General features: G+C 36.0%; 1 protein-coding gene and 2 pseudogenes across 1 annotated transcript; 2 read left to right on the top strand and 1 right to left on the bottom strand.

The window, feature by feature from the left end:
- The first annotated feature begins 1047 nt into the window (after nucleotides 1-1047).
- Nucleotides 1048-2149, top strand: LOC132608253 (transcription factor ORG2-like; annotated as a pseudogene).
- Nucleotides 2150-6735: 4586 nt separating this feature from the next.
- On the top strand, nucleotides 6736-14633 carry LOC132607016 (transcription factor ORG2-like). The gene is made up of 3 exons (XM_060320799.1): nucleotides 6736-7133; nucleotides 13910-14275; nucleotides 14457-14633. Exons 1-3 carry the CDS (start codon nucleotides 6816-6818, stop codon nucleotides 14538-14540), a joined length of 768 nt encoding a protein of 255 aa, XP_060176782.1. The 5' UTR covers nucleotides 6736-6815; the 3' UTR covers nucleotides 14541-14633.
- A 373-nt stretch (nucleotides 14634-15006) lies between these two features.
- On the bottom strand, nucleotides 15007-17944 carry LOC132608254 (tRNAse Z TRZ4, mitochondrial-like; annotated as a pseudogene).
- Between the last annotated feature and the right edge of the window lie 4296 nt (nucleotides 17945-22240).

Consider the following 22240-nt stretch of genomic DNA (forward strand, 5'->3'; position numbering starts at 1 on the left):
TTATAATTTTCAGGAAACAAATGAGAATCCTAGCAACACTAGTGTTAATATTTGAACGTTTCCAAAATAATATAGTATCACAAATTAGTCGGAAGAGAAACCAAAATGATTAAGACAGCTTGAAAAAGACTAATCCAATTATGCACAATATAGTAGCTGAAAAGTCGGTATACTATAAATTTCTTGAAATAATTAATTGAATCGAACCATGGACCACTACTCCAAAGCATCTTATTTTAGTAACTTCACACTATGTAAGAATAAGAAAATAAAACAACTTGTAGCATATTCTTTGATACTATGGATCTTCAATCAACTTGAAGAAGCTTGTATAATCTTTTAACCTCAAATAGCTAGAGGTGGCATAATTAATTAATTAAACGTGATTACGCGTGACATTGCCACTAATAACTCGAGTTTATATGTGAAATCTAATTGAGGCTCGTGCATGCCATTGGATTCCGCACGCCTTACAATTTTTACATTTTTTAATAAATATTGCCATTTGTATATTAATGATGAAAGGGATAATAGAAGTTTTGGTAAATTCTAACTTTGAACCTCGTGACATTTGATAAAGAACCTTTCACCTTTAATTATTTGAAATATGTGTTTTTAGTCCTTTATATAAGAAGTATGACGTATTTGAACTACTTTAAAAATTATATTACCATTAACTATGAGTAACAATACAAGATTAACATAATACATGAGTAATTAAGTGGTGGAATGACTAGTAATTATTGTAATTTGTGAAATTTACAAGCAAATGGATCAAAAGTGCACATTTCAGTTCAATGAAGGTTAAATGTGCTTAATCAAATATCACAATTATCAAAATTAGAATTTACCAATAATTGAGGGACCTAAATGTTGTTAACCCATTTTTTTAATAATCTCATATAATTAAAGTGATTAAACATTCATTTATGTGAGTATTATGCTGACAGGTGTCACCTGCTGAAAGACATTGGTATATATTGTCAACATCAACATCATGTTAACATTGCCTTACAAATTAGTTAAGCAGACGATTTTTTTTTTTTAGTCATCTCCAACCTGGAGAGTGCCTTTCTTTTATTCATAGCAACATCAAGTTAAGCAGACGATTAAAGTCCCTAGATTATTAATTAGCAAAATGCTAGCCATTTCTTCCTCTCCTCCTATGTCTTCTACAAATAATAATAATTTTGGTTGGCTTTTGGAGGATCCAATAAGCCAACAAATAAATTACAATCCCATAGAAACTTCAGATAATTCAGCTATTGGCCTTCATTCATCATCATCATCACAAAAAAGCCTTCAGCATTCTGATTCAAATAAATTTGATCAGATTATTAACGGTGGTGATTAACATAATCAACCTGATCAGATGGTTAAGAAGCTTAATCACAATGCTAGTGAACGTGATCGAAGAAGAAAAATCAATAGCTTATATTCTTCTCTTCGTTCTTTGCTTCTTGCTACGGAACATACCGTATGTCTTTTTTATTTAAATTTAAATTCAACCTATAGTTTTTCATTTTTTTGGGAGTGAAAAAAGAGAATTTGAAGTTAGAAAAAAATAGAGACTTGAATTATAATCAAATTTAGTTTAACAAAACACGGGTTGATTTAAATTTTGGCAAAAATATCATAGTAACTAGTAAGTTCTTGAAAAATATATGAAGTCTTAACATTTTGTAAATACTATATATAAATACCCTAAACTTTTCCTCTCTTTTTTCCTCATCAATTTAACTATTATGTTCACTAATTACTTCATCATTTTTTGATGCTCACAGAAAAAACTAAGTATTCCATCAACAATAGCAAGAATTCTCAAGTACATACCAGAGATACAAAGTGAAGTGGAAAGATTGATTCAGAAGAAAGAAGAAATTACATAAGCACTATTTCCAGTAAAGAAAATTCAGCTGATTTTAACAAGCAAAATAGAAGAAGAGGTGGAATTGAGAGCTCTTCGTTGGTTATTTCAGCAAGTCAAATAGCTGAAAAAGAAATAGTGTTTCAAATATCTACTTTGAAGATCAATAAAGGTTCAATTGGTGAGGCTATATTAGAATTAGAGGATGAAGGACTTGTTCTATTAAATGCATCTTCTTTTGAAACTTTTGAAGATAGGGTCTTTCATACCTTGCATTTTTAGGTATTATTCAGATATTGTTACTCCATATTTGTTGGTAGTATAAGTTTAACAAATAATTAAAATATAACAAAGTTTTACATTTTAATTATTGCGTAGTAAAGTATTACAAGTACCAATATCAAAATTTACCAATAATATGCAATTATTTTTATATTATAATTTTTGTCTTGTTTATATTATAATTTTTGTCTTGCTACTAGACAAAATATAAAATATCAAATGAAAATACTTCTTCTCTTTCTTCGTTAACCCTAATATATATTGTTCTTTAGTTTACTTTCTAGTTCCAACATAGGATTTTATGCTTATCTTTTTTATATTTTTGTGGTGAGTGAGGGGTGAGGGGAAAAGGTAATTTTCATTTATAAAATACCTCGAGTAGAATCCAAAAAGGGCATGAGCTTGTAACTCTTAAAATAAAACTACGTACTTTCTATGTTTTTTAAGTTCCACAGATACTAATTAAGCAACTTAATAATTTCTTAATTAACAGTATAGACTTATCGAACGAACCGTGCATGTTAAAATCTCCATATATTTTTTAGTTTTTGTTCATATTTATCTTCAAAGTTGTAATTGGTGTTTTTTTCCGTTTGGTCTATCAGGTTGAAGGAACAATGGTAGTTGAAGTTGACATGTTAAGAGACAAGCTTTCAACATATTTTGAGAAAGATGACAGATTATTATAATGAATTTCTAGCTCTAATTATAACAAAGACGTTGTATTCGCACTTTTTCTTGGCCCCCATCTTGTTTTCGTAGGTTAGGATCAGCAGAAAATGAAAATGCTTTTTTTATTTTATTTTCCGTGTTATTGTGAATGCCTTCATTTTCAAGACAGGCAATATCTTGTAATCATAGGCATGTTGACTATTCATATTAATTAGCAAGGTTTAAAACGCTTTGGACTTTTAGTCATTTGCACTCCCTTTCTATTTTCTTTCAGTTGTTCACTTGTTCTAGTTATAATTACGGATTTTGTATATTTCTTTCACTTTAATTTGGGTGTTAGTTTCTCTATCTTGAAATATCACATCCACTAAGCGAAATGCTATTTCCTCTTAATTTGATGGTCTTGTTTTTACCACACTTAACCAGAGGTCTCGTATTTAAGCATTGAGAATAGAGATTTTGTGACGCCCAACGGAAAGCGCGCCGATGAGGCCGAGTCAAAGAGAAGAACTGAAAGGTTTGTAGGTCGGTAAAATCCTAAAGAAGGGCCAAGTTGTACATGACACCTTACACGAATTTCATATCTGAATGGGAGAGAGGGAAGTAAAGAGCTTTATAAGGACAAAACAAATTCACATGTACACGTGTTATACGCGAGCTTTTTAGGCTCGATGATGGCGCAGCCCGATGAACAAATCAATGAGATCTGTTTAGCCCAAAACAGACAACATATGCTATGAACTTGGGTAGTGACAATTAATTGTCTCGTGCCAAACTCACTGGCCTTTTTGAGATGTAAAAGAATACTTTCAGCCATCGAGATGATTTATTTATTCCTTTATTTTTTTCACTGTATCACATTGAGCTACTACATATATAGAGTCATTCAGATGAAGAAAAGGCTCTAAATTGATTACAAAAAAGAAGATTGTCACTCTCATAAAATAAGTTGGAAGATCATGGCCTTTTACTGTTGTGATATTTGGATTCCTTATCTTTCCTGGAATTTGGGAGCGGACCCTTTAATTTGGCCTTTGCAGCATAACTTGATACTGCTCTATGAGTGTACTTCAAGTACTTTTGTCTCTTTAGGGACTAGAAATAATATATAATGGCAGTTTCTTTTTCTAGTCCGGAGTCAAAAAGGCATTAAAATGCTCAAAATAAATCAAATAGGGTGCCCCTTTCCACAATATACCAAAAGGGGTATAACGTGGAGAGGCCAACGTTATACCCAAATTTTTTTTTTCAAACTATCAGAAAAAAAATATATATTTATAAGTAAAACGTGGATCAGTCCACGTTTTACTTATATATATATATATATATATATATATATATATATATATATATATATATATATATATATATATATATATATATATATATATATATATATATATATATTGCAAATTGTTCCTCAGTCCACGACATTAGACAGATACGCGATTTTTTGCGCTCGGACGTCCGATTTACGCGATTTTTTTTTGCAACATATTCGAAATAAAGTTACGCATTAAAAAATAACACACTTAAGGAACACTTAGTGTTTTTTTTTCCATAAAAAGATCGCAACATTTTATTTTAATAAATCTTTTTTTTTTTTTTGCAACACTTAGTATTTTTTTCCATACTTTGACCAACGATTAGTCGTGGGTTAAGACTTCGAAATGTCAATATTTTATATAGAACCTGATGTTTTTTCTGTGTACTATAATGTACGCTCAATACATCAAGGATACGTAAACGTTTGGATCGTCGTTTTAGGCGTTGAAATGGTATCCGAAGTAAGTTTTGTTTGGAAACTTTAGGTTTAAGTGTTTTATTTTTTAATGTTCTGATTTAAGCGTGTTATTTTTTAATCAAGACATAACTTTATTTTGAATATAAATCTAATTCAATTAGATAAAAACGTATTTAAAAAATACAGGGAGAAAAGCTAGTTGTAATGTGGTCAAACTTTAGATCGTCATAACTTTGCGCTCGGATGTCCGTTTACGCGATTTTATTTTATCTTGCATATTTTTTCGAGATCTACGCGGACAAATGGCTGCAAGGCGATTTGGCCGAGCCGATTTAAAAAAAAAAACACCTGTTATCCTATTCAATTTCAATTTTCCCCCAAATTGCCGTGAAGTTTTTAGTTTTCTTTACTTATAATATGATGATACGCAATAGATTTCAATGCAAAAATCCCGTGGCAATGTAGCTGTGAACGTCAATTTCACTTTTGTGGTTTCAATTTTTCAAAATAAAGCTGACTAATTTTCTCGACATATAAAGTTGACTAAAATAACCTTATAAAAATAGAACACTTAAACCTAAAGTTTTCAAACAAAACTTACTTCGGGCACCTTTTCAACCCCTAAAATGACGATTCGAACGTTTACGTATCCTTGATGTATTGAACCTACATTATTGTACGCAGAAAAAAATATCATGTTCTATATTAAATATTGACGTTTCGGAGTCTTGACACACGACTAATCGTTGGTCAAAATATTGAAAAAAACACTAAGTGTTGCAAAAAAAAAAAAAAGTTGACCAATTTTTTTTTACTGGTTCTATAACGCAGTAAAACACTGCGTTAAAGGTATTTTCATCACAATTTTTTTTTTGAGGTATTTTGGTTCAACCCCACTTTTTTAGGGATTTTTTGGTTCTGGACTCGCCAACATTTTACAAACTATTTTTGTAAAACGTTGGCTGGCCTAACAAAAATCAATTCTTGTAAGACCTTGGCCAGCCAACGTTTTACAAAATTTAATTGTTGTAAGACGTTGGCCAGCCAACGTTTTACAAGAATTGATTTTTGTAAAACGTTATTATTTTTATTTTTTTTAAGTCTGACAGGGTGATTTTTTTTTTTTTTGGGTATAACGTTGGCCCCTCCACGTTATACCCCTTTTGGTATACTGTGGAAAGGAGCACCCATTTGGTTTATTTTCAGCATTTTAGTGCCTTTTGGTTCCGGCCTCTTCTTTTTCCCTCTAATGGCAGTTGACTTAATGATTGTCACAACCCTATACTTTGTGTAGGTAAGTGGAGTATGCCAGTCATCATAATGTGAAGCTATGTGCTCAGACTCTTCAATTTATCGGCGGGTGCTTGTCGAATACTCAAAAAGTAATATATTTTTGGAGAATTCAACACGGGTACGATATCAATTTTAGAGAGCCCGAGCAACATAGATTTGAAGTACTTAAAATCTTTATTAGGCTTATCTCATCGATTTGCATTCCGATCCCAGTTCTTCATAAATAGTCGGCGTTTTTAATCTTAGGCTATCGCCCATTCCTAATAGTTGCAGCTCTGCCGGTTCCCCTGTGGTTAACCCGTCAATAAATTAATTGTTTGTTTCGGAAACACATAGCAAATCTAGAAAGAATTTATTCTTTCAAGTCATCTCGAGACTTCCAAAAGCATCCAAGAAACAGACGAAATTAAACCATAGTCATAATTAAGTTGAGAAAAGAACTTCTGTCGAAGTTTGAAGACGGATTCATGAATTAATTTAATTCAGCAGATGTAGAATATCACTATCACTACTTTTTTGTGACAATAAGTACAAACACAACAAAAGAAAATCTAATATTTTTTAACTAGATATACATTGAGTTTGTCATGGTACTTACACGTGTAATGGCCACTTGATACTCGAGCTTATAAGTGAAATCCCACATAAGGCTCGTGCATGCCATGCTTTCCACACGCATTGCGCATTACAAGTGTATGCATATTTTATGCAAATAAACGTTGTCCATGGAATTACACAAGTACTATATTGCTTGTTATTTTTATAAGAAATAAAGAAAATGACTAAACACAATTAAAATAACTTAACATAAGTTTATTTCACTGTTATGATGAGGTATGTCCTGATCGAAGCTATTGATATTGATTCTCATTATAAATGTCATGTTACAACATTGTCTTGATTAGAAATTAGTAAAGCAGAAAATTAATTAGTCTACAAAGTATTAATTAGCAAATAATGCTAGCCATTTCTTCTTCATCTTCTCCTTTGATTTCTAATTATAACTATGGCTGGCAATTAGAGGATCTAATTATGAGCCAACAACTAAACACTACTGCTTTAGAAACATCAGATTCAACATCTCAAAAAAGTCTTCAACACTGTGATTCCTCAAACAAATTTGATCATCAGATTATTATAGGTGATGATAATTATTATCAACCTGATCAGACGGTGAAGAAGCTTAATCATAATGCAAGTGAGCGTGATAGGAGAAGAAAAATCAATAGCTTATATTCTTCTCTTCGTTCTTTGCTTCCAGCTTCTGAACATACGGTATGATTTTTTCAATTGTTCATTTTTTTTTTTTTGTTTATTTGGATGTTACAGGAGAAAAGGAACAAGGGAATTGTGACATTTTTATAATAGTAGGGTTCAAACTAATCCAAAGAAAAAAAGGTATATATAAGCTGAAGGATATTCTTAATGGTGTGATGTCTTTTGGGGAAAATTGTGCAGTTTTGGTTCAAAAATGGATAATATCACATCTTATTAAAAGTGTCTTTAGGTCGTGTTAGCGCCCGATAACTAGTATCGTAGCGCCAATGGTTCAATGAGACGAGTATGAAATTGGCAGAATAGTGGCGTGAGGCCCGACTTATGAAATTGGCAGAATAGTGCCGTGAGGCCCGACTTATTGCCTTTGCTCGTGTACGGGTCAGGTTACTTACCTTTACCCGTAGCTTATAAATGCCTACACACGAAAAGAAGCATGCGGGCTTTGGTGATCATAAATACTCAGATGATATGGGTGGTACACAGTGAATTCCAAATTAAGCCATAAATCTTGGTGATGGGCATGTGGAACTTAGTTCTAGGGGAGAGTGTGCGAACAAAATCTCACATTGATAGCTTGTAAAAAAAAGAATAAGTTATGGAGTATATGTATGATACTCTTAATGATGTGATTGATACCTTTTGGAAAAAACCGTGCATATTTGACCAATATCACACCATGTTAAGAGTATATTTAGATTGTTTTCACCCAACATAACTGTTGGTGATCTTGCAGTGAAATTACAATTACAATTGAAAAATAGCAATGAAGTAATAAAATTTTTTTATGGCTGAGGCGCGGATATCTCGCTCTCTTTAAGGAGATTCAAGCCCACTGCAGCAAATTTACCGGTCCAGCAGTAATCTTTCTGACTTGTCCCCTCCAGGATACAACAGTCCGAACACGTCGTATAACTCAACGAACTCTGGACAAGATGTTGAGTCCAAAGCTCCACCAAAAGAACACCTTCCTTCAACTAATAAACTCTTTTATTTTTCACTTTCCTCACGTTTCCTCTCTACACCCACAAGTTAAGGATTGAACTTATTTTTTTCTTGAATGTATAAATTGGTGAATCATAATTCATCCTTTTATAATGGATGAAAATGTGAAAAACATGTTCAACAAAAAATGTGAAAATCATGGTCAACACAAATGTGAAAATCATGATCAACAAAAAATGTGAAAAACATTGTCACATTTTATACTACAAAACAATGTGAAACTAAGACCAAATATGTTCATATGGTGGCTACCATGGTCTTCACATTTTTTTTCACAAAAAATGTGAAAGATATGGTCAACGTTTGTGGCTACCCAAATGAAAATAAAATTGCATGGCAAGGCACAAAACATGTGAGGAATTTGGACAAAATGTGAAAGATATTTGCAATATTAAAATGCTCAAAACCTAACAATCCCCCACTCATTTTAATATTAACATAAGAGAGTTTATCAGTTGAAGGTAGATTAATATGCATAATGAAGGTGTGCTCTACATTGAACCTCCACTTAGCAAAACAATAATCTTTACTCCAGAGCCGTAGTGGCCTCAGACTTGAACTATGACTGCTTTAGGGAAATAAAGAATTACCGCTTACACATATAATCAAGGTGTTGACATGAGCTTTAATAGCCAGCACATTACGGCCTTGTGCTATCCCATTTTTCATGAGTGCTTTTGAGAATGAGCCCAATTCTCATAGAAAGCGGCCTACTTCCACACTCACATAGGTGAAATCTGTCAAGAGTGCTTCTGTAAATTAACACCCCACTCATACGAGCTACAGAGTTTCATTAAGAGTTTATAAACTCAACCTCCACAAATTGTTACAGAATAATGCACTTACACCATAGGGAGGGAATAAATAAAATAGTGCATTTTTCTCAACAAGTCATCATATGATTCGTTTTTCCCATTGAACCTGTTTATAGGATCTCTAGTCCCCAGATTGGGTTTCCTCATATACGACTCATGAATTTATGGGCTTCAATCCCATCCCCCTCGATGTGCTCCAGACCTTTTCTCTTGCCAATGCCTTGGTTAGTGGATCTGCAAGATTATCACAAGATTTGACATAATCAACATTGATGGTACCACTTGTCAAATATGATCTCACAGTACTGTGTTTTCTTCTTATAGATCTGGATTTATCGTTATAATAACGGTTTTGAACTCTACCAATTGCAGCGGTGCTATCACAATGAATTAAAATAGGAGGAATTGGTTTTTCAAAATAAGAAATTTGAAATAATAAATCTCTTAACCAATTCGCTTCTTCACTAGCTGAAGCTAAAGCAATTAGTTCAGCCTCCATGGTAGAGTTAGCAATAATAGTTTGCTTTTTTGATTTCCAACAAATAGCACCACCTGCCAATGTAAAGATATAACCAGTGGTAGAACAGGAATCACCAGATAAAGTGTTCCAATCTGCATCAGTAAAGCCTTCAAGTACAGCAGAATATTTTTTATAAAACAAGTCATAGGTTTTTGTACCAACTAAATATTTCATAACTCTCGTTATGGCATGCCAATGTTCACTACCTGGCTTGCTTGTAAACCTGCTAAGTACTCCAACTGCATACGCAATATCAGGCCTAGTGCAATCAGTCACATATCTCAAACTTCCAATTAAGCTAGCATATTCCTTTTGATTTATCACATCATTGTCACTTTGAACAGGAAACAAGTGAACACTTGAATCAAAAGGAGTTATAACATGCTTGCAATCAAGAAAGTTATATTTTTTCAATATTTTCTCAACATAATGTGACTGGTCAAGGAATATTCCATCACATGTTTTAGTAATTTTTATTCCAAGAATTAAATTTGCCTCACCAAGATCTTTCATGTCAAAATGGCTTCTAAGAATATTTTTAGTTTCACCAATACCATTCATGTTAGAGCCAAAGATCAATAAATCATCAACATAGAGGCAAACAATAACATGTGAATTATTCCAAGACTTGTGATAGATGCACTTATCACATTCGTTTGTTTTATAACCATTTTCAATCATGCAGGAATCAAATTTCTCATGCCATTGCTTTGGTGCCTGTTTCAAGCCATATATGGATTTAGTAGGTTTACACACTTTGCTCTCTTGGCCTGCTTCAATAAAACCTTCGGGTTGTTCCATATAAATTTCCTCATTTAGGTCCCCATTTAAAAAAGCAGTTTTTACATCCATTTGGTGAATGTACAAATCAAAAATTGCAGCAATAGCAATTAAAAGCCTTATGGATGTAATTCTAGTTACCGGAGAAAAAGTATCAAAAAATTCTAGGCCTTCTAGTTGTTTAAAACCTTTAGCAACTAGTCTAGCCTTATATTTATCAACAGAGCCATCCGGTTTTAATTTTTTTCTAAGGACCCATTTACACCCAATTGTTTTACAACCCGGTGGTAAATCAACTAACTTTCAAGTTTTATTGGAAAGAAGTGACTCCATTTCATCATTTACAGCCTCTTTCCAAAAAATAGCATCATGTGAAGATAAATCTTCTTGTAAATTGAGAGGGTCATCTCCAACATTAAAAACATAAAAATCAGGACCAAAATCTTTTTCTACTCTAGCTCTTTTACTTCTTCTTAACTCAAACTCATCACTTTCTTTATTTTTCAAAACAGAAGTAGAAGAGCTAGGTAGTGACAAAATATTTTCATTAGTCCTATGACCCCCACTATTTTTAGAATCAAATGAAAATTTATTTTCATGAAAAATAGCATCTCCTGATTCTATTATTATATTATCTTCAAGACTAAAAAATCTATAGGCTGTACTATTTGAAACATAACCAAGAAAAACACAAGTAGTAACTTTTTTACCTAATTTACTTATTTTGGGATCCATTAGCCTTACATAAGCTAGACAACCCCAAACTCTTAGATATCCCAAATTTGGCTTGTGACCTCTCCACAACTCAAATGGTATTAATTTAGTCTTTTTATGAGGCACACGATTTAACACATAACAAGCAGTTAAAATAGCTTCACCCCAAAAATTTAAAGGTGCACTCGACTCAATAAGCATGGCATTTGTCAACTCAACCAAAGTTCTATTTTTTCTCTCCGCTACACCATTAGATGCAGGAGAGTAAGCTGGAGTAGTTTCATGAATTATTCCCAATGATCTTACAAAATAATTAAACTCGTTAGACTCATATTCACGGCCTCTATCACTTCTAATTCTTTTTATTTTTCTACCAAACTGATTTTCAACTTCATGGAGATAAATTTTAAAATTTTCAAAAGCATCACTTTTATTTTTCATCAAGAAAACATATGTATACTTAGAAAAGTCATCAATAAAAGTGATAAAATATCTATTTCCTCCACGAGTTAAAATTCCTCCAAGTTTACAAATATTAGTATGTATTAACTCTAATAATTCAGTTTTTCTTTCAACTTGAAAATGAGGCCTTTTTGTGATTTTGACTTTACTACAAGCCTCACATTTTTCAAAATCCTTTTTAATCATTGGGATTAATCCTAAACTACTCATGATTCCCACATAACGATTATTAATATGACACAAACGAGCATGCCAAAAATTAGTGGAAGAAAGCATGTAAACAGAATTAGTAACTTTATTCATCTCAACATTCAGCTTGAACATCCCATCACAAGCATATCCCTTTCCCACAAAAATACCTTTTTTCACTATTACATATTGATCAGACTCAATAATTTGTTTGAAGCCTGCTTTGTTAAGAAGAAAACTAGACATCAAATTTTTTCTCATGGAAGGAGTAAAAAGTACATCTTTTAGAGTTAACACCCTTCCTAAGGTAAAGCTCAACTCAACATCTCCCTTTCCAAGCACTTGAGTAGTGTGAGAATCACCAAGCATGATGGTTTTGGGCTCTTCAAATGGAGTATACACTTTGAACCAATCTTTGTCATAGCAGACATGACGGTTTGCACCAGAATCAGCCCACCATCCATCAACATTTTCAACCATATTTATGTATGTTATCACCGCCACAAGTGGCTCTTCGGTAACGTTCGCCTGAGGTGTAGGACCACGTTTCCGAAACTTGCAAAATCGAGCAATATGCCCACTCTTGCCACAGACAAAGCATGGTCCTCTATTTTGTGCTTGTTGATGTTGTGCTTGGTTGTTACCACAATTATTTTTCTTGGGAGGTCTACCATTATTTTTCTTGAATATTTTCTTCTTAGGCTTCATAGAGGTATTTTTGTTAGCATTAGGAGCAGCATTATTTGAAGTAATTAAATTTACCTTATTTGTGACGGGTTGTAAGTTACTCTCTTCCATTTGCAAAAGTGCATCTTGGCCCCTTGCTTCTTCCTCCATGCGGATTCGCATAATCAACGTCTCAAGAGAGGTTTCCTTTTGTTTGTGGCGCATAGTTTTTTGAAATTCCTTCCATGAAGGTGGAAGTTTATCTATTATGCCACAAACAATAAGGTTATCTCCAATTTTTATATCCTCGGACCTGAGCTCTCCAACGATCATTATAAAATCTTGGGCTTGGTCTACCACTGATTTGTTGTCCACCATTTGGAAACGAAAAAATCTACTAGCAGCATATTTTTTCGCTCCAGCCTCCTCGGTATCATATTTACTCTGCAACGCTTTCCAAATTTTCTTTGCAGTAGAGTAAGTTCTATCATAATAATCATAAAAATTATCTGATAGACAATTAAGTAAATAATACCGACACTTGTATGAATCTTCATCGTATTGTTCAGTTTTTTCTTGAAGAGAAATAAGTTCTTCATCATTCATGGAAGTGTTGTCTATTTTATTTGGATTCTTCTCAGTTAACACATAAGAAACATTGAGAAGACTTAAGTAGAAGAGTATTTTACCCTTCCATCTCTTAAAGTGAGTACCGTTGAACCGAAATGGCTTGTTAAGATCTCCTACTTTGACATCCGCCGATTTTTCAATTGTAGCCATTTGAATCTCCTTAAAATTGTTGGTGATCTTGCAGTGAAATTACAATTACAATTGAGAAATAGCAATGAAGCAATAAAAAAAATTTATGGCTGAGGCGCGGATATCTCGCTCTCTTTAAGGAGATTCAAGCCCACTGCAGCAAATTTACCGGTCCAGCAGTAATCTTTCTGACTTGTCCCCTCCAGGATACAACAGCCCGAACACGTCGTATAACTCAACGAACTCTGGACAAGATGTTGAGTCCAAAGCTCCACCAAAAGAACACCTTCCTTCAACTAATAAACTCTTTTATTTTTCACTTTCCTCACTTTTCCTCTCTACACCCACAAGTTAAGGATTGAACTTATTTTTTTCTTGAATGTATAAATTGGTGAATCATAATTCATCCTTTTATAATGGATGAAAATGTGAAAAACATGTTCAACAAAAAATGTGAAAATCATGGTCAACACAAATGTGAAAATCATGATCAACAAAAAATGTGAAAAACATTGTCACATTTTATACTACAAAACAATGTGAAACTAAGACCAAATATGTTCATATGGTGGCTACCATGGTCTTCACATTTTTTTTCACAAAAAATGTGAAAGATATGGTCAACTTTTGTGGCTACCCAAATGAAAATAAAATTGTATGGCAAGGCACAAAACATGTGAGGAATTTGGACAAAATGTGAAAAATATTTGCAATATTAAAATGCTCAAAACCTAACAATAACTAAGTCTATGTATACGTCACCAATAACTATCAATTTAACCTTTTAGCTGGATATTTAAACTTAATTTTAAAGTAGTTGTTTTCATCATATGCTTATGACACTTCATTATTCTTCATGTTTACAGAAAAAACTAAGCATTCCATCAACAGTATCAAGAATTCTAACGTACGTACCAGAGTTACAAATTGAAGTGGAACGATTAATTCAGAAGAAAGAAGAATTTACATCAAGAACTATCTCCAATAAAGAAAATTCAGATGATTTTAACAAGCAAAAAAGAAGAAGAGGAGGAACTGAGAGCTCTTCATTTGTTATTTCAGCAAATGAAGTAGGTGATAAAGAAGTTGTGATTCAAGTATCTACTTTGAAGATCAATAAAGGTTCATTTTCTAAGGCTATATCAGAATTAGAGGATGAAGGACTTTTTCTACTAAATGCATCTACTTTTGAAACTTTTGAAGCTAGGATCTTCTATACCTTGCATTTTCAGGTATCATTGAATAACCTTTTAATTTGTTTTTATAGATATGCAATATGCCACTGAACAATTTAATATCTTGAGTTATCAAACCATGCACGTTAAACTCTCCATCTTTATATAGTTTTTGTTCAAATATCTTTGAAGTTGCGCTTATTCGGTTTTCCTTATTTGTGTTTTTTTTTGTCACCAGGTTGAAGGAACTATGGTAGTCGAGGTTGACATGTTAAGAGACAAGCTCTCATCATATTTTGAGATGGCAGAAAAGCTATTATGAAAATGAATTTCTAGCTTTATCTTTATTAGAAAACCTTCTTTTCTCCACTTTTTATCGTAGGACAAGTGCAGTACAAAATGTAAATGTATTTTTCCCCCCTGTTATTGTTATCACCATTTCCTCTATCTAGGTCAATTGATTTTGCAGCCCTTTCCAAATTCGCTTTTAGTTTTATATCTGAAAGCGTGAAAATAAGTTGATCATCATATCATAGCGGGTTATATGAACTAATCCATCTTTGATCCAGTTTAAATAAATCAATAATTAGGGCGGGTTGGAAGGATACTTTAACATTTTATCCATTCTGCCAGCACCACCTGCGACTGCGAACATCTAGTCGGTATACTGACATTTGAAAGATTTCATTTTCTTTCTCTTTTAGGAATTCAAGAGAGGCATTTTCCATAACAAATTTTTTAGTCCATAACACAGTAGTTGTATACAATATGTTACTTTGAAATTTAAATTAACCGCTGTTTCTGAAGAGCAATTTGAGATAGGGAAGAACCTTAGGGAGCATTGGCAAATCTGCTAGGTTTACACTCATTAGGTCAAAAGCAATACAAGTTGTTTGCATACTTTTGGGTATCTTTGGCTGAAGTGAGTCAATATTACCCGACATGCACCAGCAGAATGTCCCACTTCTATAGCTTCCTTAATTGTGCTGTGATTTCTTGCTATAGCCTCCTCCACCAGCCCATCCTCAAAGGTCGCCTGCAGAAGATAATGTAGGAGCATGTCAATCGCGGAAAAAAATAATTCCTAGTTCAACCCGTTACAATTCGCGCACTTTGCATAACAAAGGATAAGTTACGGTACCCAAAATGATACAGTCAAACCTCTTATAAAAGTATCATTTGTTCCGATATTGTTTGACTATTATAGAGAAAATATACTAACAATATAACATAACATGAAAGATCAGTTCCAGAATCATGGTTGTTATAGTGAAATGTTCTTATAGAGGATTACTGTTATAGATAGGCCTGACTGTACTAAAATAAAAAACCAAGGCATGAGCTACTACAATGAAACCTCTCTCTAACAGCGTCATTTGTCTGGATATTTTTGGCTGCCATAGTGAAATGTTATTATAGAGAATAGATAATATAACATAACATGACAGATCGGTTCCACAAAAAATTTGACTGTAATAGTGAAATGTTGTTATAGAGGATGGTCGCTATAGAGAGGTGTGACAGTATCTGAATATCCAACTTCATTTTGACACAAGGGACAAGTTGGAACATAATTGACCATCCCTAGAGCGACCGAACTTCTTGATGAATAGAGAAAAATTGCACAAAGTTTTTGCACTGACCTCATGTATAAGAATTGTTGCTCCAAGAGATGCTTCTATAACTTGTTCACAGGGCCTCGTGTCACCAGAGTACACGACCTTCCAACCAGGTACTACTTTCCCGCAATTCACTCTTTCTGCTGATTCCAAGATGACACCAAACACCTCGGGACAATGTACAAAAGGGAAGCTGGTGAATCTAACTAGCCCTGCTTCACTGACAACTTTCTTGAAACACTTCAATGTTATGTCATCAACTGGAATGTTGGCTTCATTCTTTTCGGACAGTGCAACTGAAAATTGTCTTCAGTGCTCCTACAGTCGAGGAACAACATATCTAGATCTTCTAATTTTATATATTCCTTGAGAAACTCCCCAACTTGCTCTGGCCCAATAACCAGCAAGGGTTCATGGTCTTCTCCGTTCAACAAATCACGCCTTAGAGCAAGAATCCGTGCCAAATCCGCGTGGTGATCAACATGGATATGAGAAATCAAAATGCATTTAAGATTTCTAACCACACTGTCTACACCATGAATGTCATATCTGTTGCAAAGTAATTAAACAAATTAATTCATAGTGCTGAAAGAAGCCCTGAAATAAAAATCTCGTAAAAGGTTCTGAACGACATTAGAGAAAAGTCGGTGCCAAGGAAAACAATCTCCAGATCATCTTTCTGTACATTCTCCAGACACTTAGGGACTTCAGCACTGTCCTGCCTATTGGATAATTCCACCTCATCTTCTTCTTTAGGTTTGTGCCAAAATTTGCTTATGTTCTTTGCTGCATCAGCAATCTCAGGAATCTTTGCAAGTAACTCTTCAATGAACACTGAGGAGGTCATCAGATTTTGAATGGTTGATCTGTCCAAACCCATTTTTCTAGGAGGTCATAAGGTGAACTGTTCAACAGATTAGACAAAAGTTCATTCCAAGGAACGCCATGCAAATGAAAATTCTCATAATCACAAGTACTAATCCAAAAATTTCATAAATGCAAACTCTTTAAGGAACAGTTTGACATGACATGTTCCAAAAAAATATTTCATATATGCAGGTGGCATATTTCCTGAGTCGGAGAACATTTGACCAAACTCCTTTTCACTTAAATTCTAGCTGGCAGGTGAACTAGATTTACTATAAATCAAATGGAGTGCTTTCATTGTCAGAAAAGGACAGAAAGGGTTTAGGCATAAGGAACTTAAGAATGCACAATAAACGTTAACTTATGAAATGACTATGGAGATGTAGTTTGGAAGAATTGCTGGAAGATGCTGATTCACTGTTAGGTATCATAGAGTCATTGTAAGAAGAAAGAAGATATATTATTGCTCCTTTTGAACTATAAATATAGTTTCCAACACATCCATGTGCTGATGATTTATAATACTATTACCTTTCTAAAAATAAATCAGGAAAATTGGAGTCAACAATACCTTTAAGAGATTTTCAACATATATGCCTCAAACTGAACCCAGCAAAGACAAGCATCATATATCACAAGCTTTCCTCGACTTTTAAAGATGTTCTCACTAGTGACTATAAACTTTTAGAGCTTAAAACAAACCTCCACTGGTACCTTGAAATTTGGGGCTGCCACATCATCATTCTGAGTAGAAGAAAGACTGGGAGCTGGAAAAAGCTGAGGACACAAATAATGCAGTCTTGTAGCTATTCTAGCACTAGATTCTAAAATTGGAGTTTTTTCATTGTAACGACCCACCCGGTCGTTATTTAATACTTCGCGAACCCATGCCCAATTTAGGTCTACGATCTTAAATAGTAAGCCACATAGGGTGTTTAAATGATTAATAATGGGAAAAATCAGTTTCGAAAAGAGTTAAAAATCATGGGGCCCGACAGAAGTTGGTCTGCAACGGCCAGAGTACCGCTGCAGCGATCCTACTATAGCGAATCCGACGTCCGCTGCAGCGGACGTCACGGACCAGTGGACGCTTTTTTCTATACTCAGTTTTATATTTCATCCTTCTTTTTAATAAAAGACCCTCCAAGGCTGCTATTAGGTTTTACAAGAAGAAAAACCCTTGACACCAAGAAAAAGAGGCTTCTCCAACATTCTCCACATCTTTCCCTACAACTATCATCTTTCACGGATTCAGATAAGGGCTAGGAGGGCGAGTATTTCATGGAAATTCAAATAGTTGTTCATCATCAAGGTAGGTTACGGTTTACTTGAGTTAGACTTTGATTAGTGAATCGTATATACATATAGAGTTGACAGGAGATGGCATGATTAGGTCTTCGGACATGGAGTTTGGATAGATATATTCACAATTTAATGAAAGTTATGTGTAAATAGTAACTAGGGTAACAACAAGTATACAATTGAGTATTGAGTGCTACTATTGTTGATGTTTATGCGTTACGAAATAGGAAGTGATTATTTGTCTTGGTTAGGAAGCGTTTTTCCGTAGCTAGAGTATTTATTCCCAAGTATATCTAGCCTCCGTATTGATTGTTGAGTAAATTGCTATATCCATATGGTTGTTCATTATTGTTAACATAAAATCATTGCATTGCGTGAGTTGAAAAGATGGCATAATAGCGTACGCCGTCAAGGGCATATTTCATGACATTGGTTTCGTTCATTAGCATCGCTGCATATGTTGCATGTGGTCATGAGGTAATACATGTAGCAGAAAGTCTGAGTAAGTACCAGTTGCGTTATTCGGTTTGTATAGCCGAGTTGGGTTGAATATGAGGTACTTATTTGACAGCCAATCATTGGCAGCAATGTAAAGGTAAATATATCTACATGTATGAAAAGGCACATTTGACCGGGGGTGAAGATGTGGCCTTGATTGTGACTCGGGTTCGAGGAGTGAATCCAGAACAAGTGGTACATGGACGCTATGGGTCCCCTGCAGGTCATGACTACTGAGAAATGACATCAGTTAGCATGTATGTACAGTGTGATTTTGGCCTTCGCATCGCATTGTATACTTCCATGTCCTTATGATTGTGTGCTTTCAGTCTATCATATCGCATTGTGCATCTCCTATAATTATATTGTGTTGTGTGAGGTGTTGATCAATAGAAAGGTGAGTGTAAGAGCGAATTACTAAGGGGTAGACTTCTGCATTGAGTCTGCTGGACTTAGGGAGTTGATGTGCCGTGAAATTACGGGATATTCGATGCTAATCTCTTAAGCTTTTGTAAATCTTCAAGCACTTTTGGTGTTACTTTTCGTGTGTTTATGTCATTTTGTAGGAAAAGATAGTTGGAAAGCATAACGGAACAAAATGAAGCAAAATAGGACAAGAACACACTGCACAACATGCGAATCGCATGTCATGCCTGCGGTTCCACAATCATACCGCAAAGTGTGACAAAACTCTGAAGAAGAGAAATGAAAAGTTGCGCCATATGCAAGTCCAACATGCGGCACAACAGTTCTCACGCAAAGTGTGCCAGAGAACTCTGAAGAAGAGAAATGAAAAGTTGCGCCATATGCGAGTCCAACATGCGACTCGCATGTTTAACATGCGGCACAACAATGCTCACGCAAAGTGTGCCAGTACTCTAGAAAGCTTGAAGGCAAAAGCACAATGTGCGGCGGCTGAGCACGACATGCGTCTCGCATGTCTGTCTTGCGGCACACTATGCGAGACACATGTTGCATCTGCAGGGGTACTTTTGTCTAAACTTTGTGCACGTTTATGGGAGATATAAATACCTAACTAGGGTTCTGACAAAGACATTCTCTGCACTTGATATTTTCTTTTTGTGTAAGAAACATTTATGTCTGGTTTTTGAAGCTTTGAAGGAGAATCTTTCACTCTATTTGGAGTTGTTTTCACAACAAGCTTTGTAAGAATTTTGACTACATTACCTATCTTTATTTCTTATTTAATGCAAATGTCTAACTAATCTCACTAGCTAAGGTTGTGGGACCAAATGTGTTAGTAATGTGATTGGGTTTCATATTCACTCCTCATTTTTATGTTGACGATGCATTCTATCTGCTCTTCATACCTTAACATCTTTTGATGGTTGCAAACATCAATTGCGCCTAGTCATTTTCACCTTGCTTGAGAAAGAAGTTGGAAGTTAGGAAAAGGGTTAGATAGCAAGGATCTGGGTCAATACACCCATCTAATAGCCTGAGCTAGAGATAGGATGGCTAACTTGTAGCGTATTAGATGTGTATATAGTTCACATTCTAAGGCTTGAGAAAGCTTAGTAATGATATTTATTAATTTGGTCCCACTCCGATCTAGAGAGGGTCGTTCATTTTTCTGATTATGTAATTACCAAATTAGCCTTTTAAATTCTCAACATTCACTTTTTATCCGTATGAATAACTATCTCAGACGGTCGTATCAATTTGGGTCTTGTCCCAATTCTATTAGTGATTAGGAGGGGAAAATTTCACGAAATAGAGCCTACACCTGTCAATGCATATACATTTCGAGAAAAGAACATTAACATACCTGTATCCGCGTTTGGTGGTGCCTCCGGGTCCTGTCGACTGGCCAAAGCATATGTGCGGTTCGAAGGACCGCTAGAACCGGGAACTCCGCCTCGACCTCTACCGCGACCTGCCGGTGTCGGCCGCATAGCTACAGAAGGGGAAGACAATCCAGCAACTGATCCGGTGAGCTGGGCTGAACCACCTGGACCACCTATAAATGGGCACTCCCTCATAACATGGCCCTGGAGGCCACAAGAAAAATAAGCACCGGTGGCGAGACGACGTTCCCCCGGATGGCGCTTGCCGCACCGAGGACACTGCGGCATAGACAGCCTCGTCTGGCTGACCTCTCTACTTACCTGCGAATCGGAAACCCTAGAGCTTTGACCAGCTCCTGAATACCCGATGCTATCAAATCTCTCACCGGTAGGCTGTGGGGGTGCACTTCGCGCTGGCTGAGAAGACTGTCTAACATACTGTTGAGGCTGTCCGCCTCGAAACTCCCCAGAATACCCAGCTGATCTAGCCCTCTTGGGCTGTCTCCTGTCACGATCTCTACCCGACTGATTCTCTCTGTGTCGGTCCTCCATCCCTTGCGCATAAGCCTGTAACCGGACAATGTCCATGCCAGTCTGCGACGCCATCGCCATACAGCCGTCAATCAAGTAGCGATCCAACCCTATCACATACCGATGCATCTTGTCAGCCATATCTGCCACAATGGTAGGTGCATATCTGGCCAGAGAATCAAACTCTAAGCTGTACTCCCGGACACTCCTGCCATTCTGCCTCAGCTGTAAAAATCTATCAACTCTCGCCCGCCGCAACTCTGGGGCAAAAAGTGGCTAAGAAAGGCGGCTACAAACTCATCCCATACGGCTGGAGGAGCATCCTCGCCTCTGGACAACTCCCAAGACTCATACCAATTAGTCGCTACATCTCGCAGTCTATGTGAAGCCAGCTCGACAGACTCAATCTCAGAAGCCCTGACCAGTCTCAATGTGCGCTGCATCTGTCGGATGAAATCCTGGGGGTCCTCTTCGGGCTTAGACCCGTAGAACTCTGGGGGATTACAGGTCAAGAAATCACGGACCCTCAAACTGTCACGTCTGTCACCATCATCACCCTCAAGCCCGCGTCTGCGAGCCTGCCCTGCTACTATCCTCGTCAATAACTGTACCGCATCTCTCATCGCCCTATCCTCCGCCCCTGGCTGAGGAGCTGGAGGCTCGGGCGCTGGAGCCTCTGGAGCTAATGGGGGAGCCGCCTCCTGATCCATAGTGGCAGTGGCTGCTGCTCTAGGCTCCTCTGATAATGGTGGTGTAGCAGAGCCCTCTGACTGGGGCATAACCTCGGGTATAGTCTGGGCACGGGCCCTGGTAACTCTCTGGGCCTGGCTAGTCTCTCCAACTGCCACTGACTTGCCCTTCTGGGCGGCTGTCGCTTTTCTCGGAGGCATCGCTGAAAACATAGCAATCTGTTAGAAAAGAGCCACCCTAATAGCACAGCTCTATCGCACGATCTAAGATCCAAGGAAAGGTAATACCCTAAATGTCCTGTAGCTTCCTGTTTATAGATGTGGTGCACAACACACCGATAAACAAGACTCTACTAGACACGGCCTGTAGACATTCCGAGGACAAACCGCTCTGATACCACTTCTGTCACGACCCAACCCCGTGGGCCGTGACTGGTGCCCGAGCTGGGCCGTGGGCCGTGACTGATAGCTACTTATCGAATCGATATATCTATAACTTATTCATATCCCACAATATTAATCATCACAGATATTAAGGTTGTTATATACAAGCAGTCATATATATGTATATATACCTGTATATACAAGCCGTTAAGGCTGTCATGGTAAATAGTACCGCTTAGACGCAAATCACAGACATAACCGGACAATGACGACCCATGACCCACATATATGCCTACAGGCCTCTAACAAACATAACAGAATCTT

The sequence above is a fragment of the Lycium barbarum genome, chromosome 8 (assembly GCF_019175385.1).
Source record: "Lycium barbarum isolate Lr01 chromosome 8, ASM1917538v2, whole genome shotgun sequence".
Classification (NCBI taxonomy): Eukaryota; Viridiplantae; Streptophyta; class Magnoliopsida; order Solanales; family Solanaceae; genus Lycium; species Lycium barbarum.

Excerpts from the sequence above, each read along its gene's own strand:
- LOC132607016 (XM_060320799.1), top strand. The coding sequence starts at position 6,816 with ATGCTAGCCATTTCTTCTTCATCTTCTCCTTTGATTTCTAATTATAAC. Across the intron at positions 7,134-13,909 it reads TTCCAGCTTCTGAACATACG|AAAAAACTAAGCATTCCATC; the intron begins GTATGATTTTTT and ends TCATGTTTACAG. Across the intron at positions 14,276-14,456 it reads TCTATACCTTGCATTTTCAG|GTTGAAGGAACTATGGTAGT; the intron begins GTATCATTGAAT and ends TTTTGTCACCAG.